The sequence below is a fragment of the Morus notabilis genome, unplaced genomic scaffold, assembly GCF_000414095.1.
Source record: "Morus notabilis unplaced genomic scaffold, ASM41409v2 Scaffold89, whole genome shotgun sequence".
Classification (NCBI taxonomy): Eukaryota; Viridiplantae; Streptophyta; class Magnoliopsida; order Rosales; family Moraceae; genus Morus; species Morus notabilis.
The window spans coordinates 423,194-431,267 of record NW_010357100.1 but is presented as its reverse complement, the minus strand read 5'-3'; the positions used below and the strand labels follow the sequence as shown (position 1 = coordinate 431,267).

General features: G+C 31.6%; 2 protein-coding genes across 2 annotated transcripts in view; both read left to right on the top strand.

The window, feature by feature from the left end:
• Positions 1-4,051, top strand: part of LOC21401408 (serine/threonine-protein kinase-like protein At5g23170) — a 5,387-nt gene extending 1,336 nt beyond the window's left edge. Inside the window, exons 2-3 of the mRNA XM_010089110.2 lie at positions 3,867-3,943; positions 4,048-4,051. Of these exons, the coding sequence (XP_010087412.2) occupies positions 3,867-3,943; positions 4,048-4,051 (81 nt within the window). The remainder of the gene's footprint in view (positions 1-3,866; positions 3,944-4,047) is intronic.
• Positions 4,052-4,714: 663 nt separating this feature from the next.
• On the top strand, positions 4,715-7,783 carry LOC21401407 (zinc finger transcription factor YY1). The gene is made up of 6 exons (XM_010089109.2): positions 4,715-5,151; positions 5,794-5,852; positions 6,014-6,213; positions 6,519-6,608; positions 6,860-7,003; positions 7,218-7,783. Exons 1-6 carry the CDS (start codon positions 5,066-5,068, stop codon positions 7,764-7,766), a joined length of 1,128 nt encoding a protein of 375 aa, XP_010087411.1. The 5' UTR covers positions 4,715-5,065; the 3' UTR covers positions 7,767-7,783.
• Positions 7,784-8,074: the final 291 nt, after the last annotated feature.

Here is an 8,074-nt window from a genome sequence, read left to right as displayed (position 1 = left end):
AGATAAAAAAAAGCTTTTTTTTTTTTTTTTTTGGCTTGAAAAGAAAGCATTTTTCTTTGATGTGCTGTCATTCTTTTTTTTTGCGTTGGGAATTTTGCCTTTCCTTAATTAATTCTTTTTTCCTTGTACTTTACATTTTTGTCTCCGTCTTTTTTCCTTTTGTTTTTCCTCTTTTTACCAATAGCTTTGTTCTCTTTCTCTGTCATTAGCCGCTCATATTCGGAGGATTTATTTGCATTTTTCTAGAATATATCTTATTCCATCCATGCTCAGGAAATTAGAATGTTTCATGCTTGATGAATATTGTAATATAACGTGGCATTTTTATTTTCTCTTCTTCTTAAGATATTTGTTAAAGATAAATAATAGGATCACTCTTTTTTTTATTATCTTTGTCATTTTATATATTTATTATTTGATACGTGAATATTATAATAACAATAATTTTTCATATAAATTAAGATAAAATTATTTAAAAAGATTATCACTGAAACCAAATTCTTGAAATAATAAATTTTAAAATTAAATTAAATAAATAATATCTTTTTTATTATATAAACTGTTATTTATTTTAAAAAATTATAAAATTTACTATTTACTTAATTTAGTTTTAAAAAATTATTATTTACTACGTTCTCAAATAGCTAACTAAGAAAAAAAAAATTTTCAAACCAATCAAACTAACTAGACCTCATTCGTTTAGCTGATTTGAGTTTAGAATTTGAGTTGAGATGTGATTTTATGTGAGAGCTTTTTACTGTAATAAAAAAATTAGATGTGACTGTTTATGAGAGCTTTTTATTGTAGCAAAACTCAAATTCTAAACTCGAATCAGCGAAACGAACGAAGGTATATCCTAATTTGTTTGGTTTGATTTGATTATCGTCAATTTTTGTTGACACTCTTGTCGTTTATTATTGTCCTTGAATATTGTGTGAAAGTACATCATCCTTTATGCTGACGCTGTTTTACTTTCACATCTAAAAAAACTAGACATCGCTATTGCAATTAAAAAAAGTTAACACGTTTATTTCCTGAATTACGTGCATTATATGATTTTATGACCCGTTGATTTAAATTTTTAATTTGAATTAAAATGTAATTTTATGTGAGAATTTTTTACTGTAATAAAAAAATTAAATGTGATTCTTTTTAAAAATTTTTTATTATAATAAAATTCAAATCAGTGAAATAAACGGGATCTTAATCTCTTAAATTTTTATTTTAAAAAATTCCTCATTAAACTTTTAGTTTTTGACCACTTTAATCACTGCACGTTGAAATTGACAATGAATCTTTGAAATATCATAAATAAATCTTATCATGTCTTAAACGCATAATAACTTTTCTTATAAAAATAGTTATATGAAATGCTAAATATTTTTTTTAATATTTATTACAAGCCATTAAAAAATGTGTTGTTCTTTTTGTAAAAAATTGCAGGTACTGTGCGTCCGAGACGTGATAATCTTTGAGAGATTTTAAAAGATATTTGCTAATTTTAATATGCAGGGACCAAAATAGTTAAAAATAAAAATTTAGAAAGTAATTTATCAAAATTAAAAGTTTAGAAACAAAAGTTAATACAATACACACAATTCAAGTACTAACGGTATTTGTCATTCGCTATAGATTTTAATGACATTTTTAAGAATAAAAAAAATATTATTTATTAATTTGAGCTTGAATTTATGAACTCGAGTTGAAAGAGAAATTTGAACTCAAGTTTAGCCTTAAGTTCGAGTTCAAACTCAAATTTTATAAAAAAATATGAATTTAAATAAAGTTGTAACTCGAATTTAAACTTTTTACGAGTTTCGTTCAAAAAACCAACCCAAAATCTTTCTTCTGTGATATCCTTTTTCGAGTAAACAACCACATGTCATTTATAAGAAGTGTCGTCCACTTGGCGTCATTTTGTCATTTTCCTCCTCACCATTGGTTTGACCTCGACACCAATTTGAAGCTGTTTAGTCCAATCCTGACCGAGTGACCTTCCTAGAGAGGTCTCCAATGACCACCCCTCGGTGAGCCTTATCAATCTGATCTTGCCATGATGCTGAACCTCAGTTTTTTTAACACGTCCACAAATTTTTCTTTCAAAATGTTTTTAAAATGATACATTTTTTCTGGATTAAAAAAATTGTCAATAATTTCAGAGAAAAAATAAAATCAGATCACTAAACACATATAAAAAAAATTGATCTAACCGACTTGACTGAAAAAAGCTAAAATTAAACATAACCGAGTAAAACTATATCAACAACAAATCAGACCGAACTGAGCCAATTGTGAACGGTTCAATTTCGATTTTGGACATGGTTCGTTCGGTGATATCTTTTTAAAAAAAAAAAAATAGAAAATTTCCTTTTTTTGTTGTCCAGTCATCCAAACCGAATCACTTCTTTCAATTAAAAGAAAAATTGGGGAGTTGAAGCGTGACTCTTATAGGTAAACACATGATATGCTTACCACCAAACCACCTGTTTCATTGTGCTATTGTCGATACACATGAATATTTATTGCATTCTCTGGGTTTTGAAACTAACAACAACAATGCTAAGAGTCTCACGTTAGAAAGAAGCTAAAGTTTAGCATTCCTCGCCACTATAAAATGCCATGTAGCAACCATTCTTTCACACTAATATATATTGAGCCTTACACGGGCCCTTTTCTTATTGGGCTTTTCTTGTTGACAACACGTCATTATTTTAAGAAAAATAGTAGAAAATAGGTCAATATAAAAATTTTAAAAAGTATATAGGTCAATTTTTAGTTATATAAATTAATAGATCATAACTTGTCAAGTTATGGTTCATAATCAGATAAGTTATGGACAAACTTATCAAGTTATGGTTTATAGCCAGACAAGTTATGGATAAAAACCGTGAATAACTTATCAAGTTATGGTTCATAACCAGACAAGTTATGGACGAAAACAATAATTTTGCCTATTTATTAACTTATATAAACTATTGACCTATTAATTTTAATTTATCTTAAATCTTGGCATATTTCTCTCTTTCTCCCTTACTTTAATAGCTTCTAAATTACTATAAAAATTTATTATTGTTTAATTATACGTATCATATAATATCAAATTATAATGAGACAAAGGTAGCGCCTTATATATAGTCTTTATTTTCAAACCACATATAGAGACACGATCATCCATTAGTCGATTAAAAAAGGGTGTTGCATTCTAAGTTTATTAGTGGCAAACATGTTAGACGATGAAAACTCGTCAACATAAATATAATAAATTTTAAAATAGTTTGTGCAAATTTAATGATTTAAAATACGATTAAAAACAAACAAATAGTAAAAACACACGAGAATTATAGTGGTTTACCGTTAATTTAAGAGCTACGTCCATTATGAGGAGGAGATAATTGTCTATCATTGGAGGAATTACACATTAATATTCACAATGAAACTTAGAGGTTTCTCGACCTACAATCATTTATTTATATCGTTCTTCACCGTCTAGTTGGTTTTTTTATTTAATTCGGAGATATTTCACTCATATTTTAGGATAGTTTCCCAAAAAGTGGGGATTACAATCAATCAAAATGATTTCTTTGTTTAAATTTCATATATTTGAATTACAAATAGCTAATCTCGCATGTTTTTCAACTTGCGTAAACTCGACTTCACAAGTGATTTCATAACCATCTTTGCCTACAATTGTTGCCTATTATTGGGCATGTCAGAGGCTCTAGGAACAGTTTAAAAACTCTAGAAGAGGTAAAATCCACCTCATAATTTTATTATTATTTTATTATGATTATTATTATATTTTTCAAGGAATTTTTATTATAGTTTGTTTAACATAATTGATAATATTTCGTTGAATGTATTTTCAGCGCCTAATTTTTGGAGGAAGGGGTTTAAATGGCTATGCAAAAATTTCAGCTAGCCCTTATGTAACCATCCAAGGATGGTATGCCGTCATCTAATCTAATCTATAAAAGTTACAGTTTGTATTTGAATTAAATATGTATGTTTTTAAGACCTTGTTATTTTGTTAGTATATTTCTTTTTTAGGTAGTCTTTACGGTAAGATTTTTTTTTTAAAATCTATCGGTAAAACACCTTATTTTAACTGTTGGATTAAGTTTTCAACGGTCAACGTAGAAAAATCTTTCTTTTTATATAAAAAGAAAAAATAGAGCTGTGATGAATGTTTTACTATGTCATGTACAGTATGTGAAACGAGATTGTGTCTATTTTGAAACATAAAAGGAGACGATAGATAGCGAGAGAGATTTTTAGAAACAAAAATACACATCAATATGTAATTGTAGACATAACTTAAAAGATAATATCACACCTATATCCATCAAGTGAGTATGAATCTCCCACCGCAAATTAAAAAAAAGGGGAAATTTTTTGGTATGTCAAGTTTTTTTTAACTGTTAAATTTGTATATTTTTTTTATTTTTATGTGATTTTATTTAAATTTAACAGATAAAAAACTTGACATACCAATGTATTAACTAAAAAAAGTCTCATTAAAAAAGCACACACATCAACATAAATTTTATCATTCACATGTACAAAAATTCTATTAAAATTTTAAGCTGTAATTATCTCTATTTTTTCACTAACAAATTATATTATTATAAGTTGGGAGGCCACAAATTTCCGTTATCAGTTTTTATGATATTCATCTTCTGTTGTTTGATAATGTGTAATTTCAAAGGGACAAAAATTTCAGCATTTTCTGCAGGTTTCGTTCAAGAACGCTCAAATCACCATTTTCTTCTGTTTCAAAAGGGAAAAAAAAATAAAAAAATCACCATTTTCTTATTATTAGGCCTATGCGCCTCTAACGGTCTACGATAGTCCAGAGTCCAGACCGGTTTTAGTCTCCGCTCCGGTTCGCAATAACAGAAGCAAACTAAAGAACCGACATAATAACAGAAGCTTTCTTCTCTTCCTCTTCTCTCTCTCCTTTCCATCTTCTCCACGACTCATTTACATGTCGAACCCTAACCCTAATTCTGACGCTGAAGCCTTGATTGTGCATTGAGAAGGAAACAAGGTTTTAGCCGGCAAAGAGATGGAGGCGCATTTCAATCACAATCTGTTCGAGAGACGACCCATTCTCAAGTCCAAGACTCCCGCTGTTAAATGGATCAAAGAATGGTACCTTTTTCTTTTTCTTTATTCGATTATTTCCTTTCTTTCCTTTCGGGTCACTCCTGATTTTATTGATCATACTTCTAGGGCTCAAGTAATGTTGTTGTTTTTCTTTTTGGGAATATTTGAGATGGTGAATCGAAAAAGGGATTTCTTTGGATTGATGTAGTAAAGTTTGGGGAAAATTTATGAATTATGAGACCTGATTACTGATTCTTGTCGTTATCTATTTTTTTTTTTTTGGGAAGGAATTTAGAAATTTTGACATTTTATGGGGAACAATTGTCGTTCCAGCTGAAATTCATTTGTTTCCAAGGAAATGGGTTTTAGAAATTTCTGCAGAAAATTCTAAATTAAAACTTCATAATCCATGCACTGAAATTGTAACTGACTTTTAAACTAATTCATTTTTTTTTCTCATTAAAAAGTTTACAACTTTTAAGTTGTTAGTATAATTGATTAGTGTTTCGAAACTAAATAGGTTGCACAAAAGAAAAATTCTCACAACCGTTCACATTTGCATACTTGTATTTGTTCTCTTTGAAATATTCCCAATTGAGAACATAGCAAAAGTTGTTATTTTCAAGTGGAGGGTGTTATCCTTGCGTAGTTATAGGCTTCTAGCTAACAATTTATCTTGTCGTTTAGGGTTCCCCAAGATGTTGTAGCGACTGGTGGGAAGTGCTTTCTCTTAAAATGGGTTACAGGTACGTCTGTCTTGGTCTCTCCTTTTCCCTCTCATTTTTCCCACTGATGTTCTGTGTATACTCTCTTCCTCATTGCCTTTAATCATGCTTAGATGTTTGTGTCTGAATTTCATCGGCTTATTATATGAATCTAGACTTATGTTTTCTTCTCTTGTATTCAGAGGGGACATTGAAGGCGTTGAAAGAGAAGGCAAAAGAGCCAGAAGTACCAGAACCAGAACCGGAGCCAACAACAGAAGTGCTTTTTCTTTGCAGCTATGAAGGCTGTGGAAAGACGTTTATTGATGCTGGTGCTTTGAGGAAGCATTCTCACATTCATGGGGAGAGACAATATGTTTGTCATTATGAGGGGTGTGGAAAGGTATTGTGTCATACATTTTAGTCCCGTCGCCCTCTCTTCTGCCATTCCTATTCCTTTAAGTATCTATTTCGTTATACACTAGCCAGTTTGAGAGATTGAGATAGTAGTTGTAGTGTTTTCACTGTTCCCCAAAAAAAAAAAATTTCCAAATGGTAAGATGGATACTAAGGTCAACTCTGTTCAATCTGTTCACACACTGACGTTTATATCTTCGGGTGTCTTATTTGGATATCCTGTTTTCCTTTTATCTCCCTTTCCTCTCACCTTATGGAGCAGTCTTGAAAATAATTATTATTTTGTTGCAGAAATTTTTGGATAGTTCAAAGTTGAAGAGACACTTTCTTATTCATACAGGAGAAAGAGATTTTGTATGTCCCCATGAAGGCTGTGGTAAGGTGATAATGTATTCCCCGCTTTCTCTCTCTCTCTCTCTCATATGATCTCTTGGCGTCTGTTGTTGAATTTATCGCGTCTGTTGTTAAATTTATCGCGTCTGTTGTTGAATTTATCGGGGTTTGCTGTAATTTTAAGAAATGTGCTTCTTGACGAGTTCGTTGAAACACCACATTTTTTTTAAAAGATGTCTTTGGGAATATATGAACCATAGCTTTGTGCATTCTACCAATTTCAATTGTGAAATCTGCAGGCATTTTCCTTGGATTTCAACCTAAGGTCACACATGAAGACGCATTCGCAAGAGAACTATCACATTTGCCCATACGCTGATTGTGGGAAGAGATATGCTCATGAGTACAAGCTAAAAAACCATATTTCGTCTCACCATGAAAAGGTTGGTACACTATTAGTATTCATGATGAATTTTATCTTGTAATTTGTATGTATGTATGTATTTTTTTTTTTTAAATTATCATGCTTTGAAAGGTGTTGTATGTTTCATTGATAGGCTATGATTAGAATGAAGGATACAAAATTTTCCCCCATAAGTAGGGGAAATTTCTGCCGGCTGTGGATTTCTCCTCCATTAATTATTGTTTATTTTACAGAGTCCGGCTGTGGATGTGACAAAGTATGCCCCAGCTCCGGAGAAGCCAGCCAAAACGCCCAAGCCTGCTGCAGGAGTTTATGGTTCAGCATCATCCGACCGCCCGTATGCTTGTCCTTATGAAGGGTGCGAAAAGGCCTATATCCATGAATACAAACTCAAGCTTCATCTGAGGAGAGAACATCCTGGGCATATGTCTGACGAGAATGCTGAGAATGCTGCCACAACAGCCAATGCTGATAATGAGATGGATGAAGGCAGTGACCAAGATGCCTATGGTGGTGGGAAACGTGTGAATGGCAAAACCCAAAAGCAAAACAAGTTCAAACCAAGTCTGAAGTTACCTCCTGCAAAAATTGCGCAACGTAAGGGCTCGACTCCATCTCCTGCTAGGGTGAACATAGTGAAAAAACCATGGCCAGTCAAAGATGAAGTTTACGAGGGAGAAGACAGTGAAGAAACGGAGGAGGACCGTGACAACGTTGAAGATGGTTGGAGATATGCGGAAAACCACGAGGATGATGATGAAGAAACAGAATATGAGGATTGAAGACTTTTTTTTTATTTTTATTTTTTATAAATAGTTTTGGTTGTAACTTTTGCTTTTGAATAGGCAGGATCATAGCATTTTACTCCTATTTGCCGTTGGAATGATACAAATATACATAGATGTCAGTAAATCATAGTTTCCATGTTCAATGTATGCCGACATGTTTTCTAAATTCAAACGAGCTTTTCATATAGAGGGTCTTTTACGTAGCTTGCACTTTCTATTTCCGTTGCCTTTTGAAAAACTGAAAAAAAAGTAGGGCCTGTTCGGTTGCTGCAACTCACTCGAAAAAGGCCCTCGAGTGAGTT

What these genes read in the sequence shown, in the direction of transcription:
- LOC21401407 (XM_010089109.2), top strand. Translation starts at nt 5,066, where the DNA reads ATGGAGGCGCATTTCAATCACAATCTGTTCGAGAGACGACCCATTCTC. An exon ending in GTTAAATGGATCAAAGAATG is followed by an intron (nt 5,152 to 5,793) that starts GTACCTTTTTCT and finishes CTTGTCGTTTAG; the next exon opens with GGTTCCCCAAGATGTTGTAG. An exon ending in TCTCTTAAAATGGGTTACAG is followed by an intron (nt 5,853 to 6,013) that starts GTACGTCTGTCT and finishes TCTTGTATTCAG; the next exon opens with AGGGGACATTGAAGGCGTTG.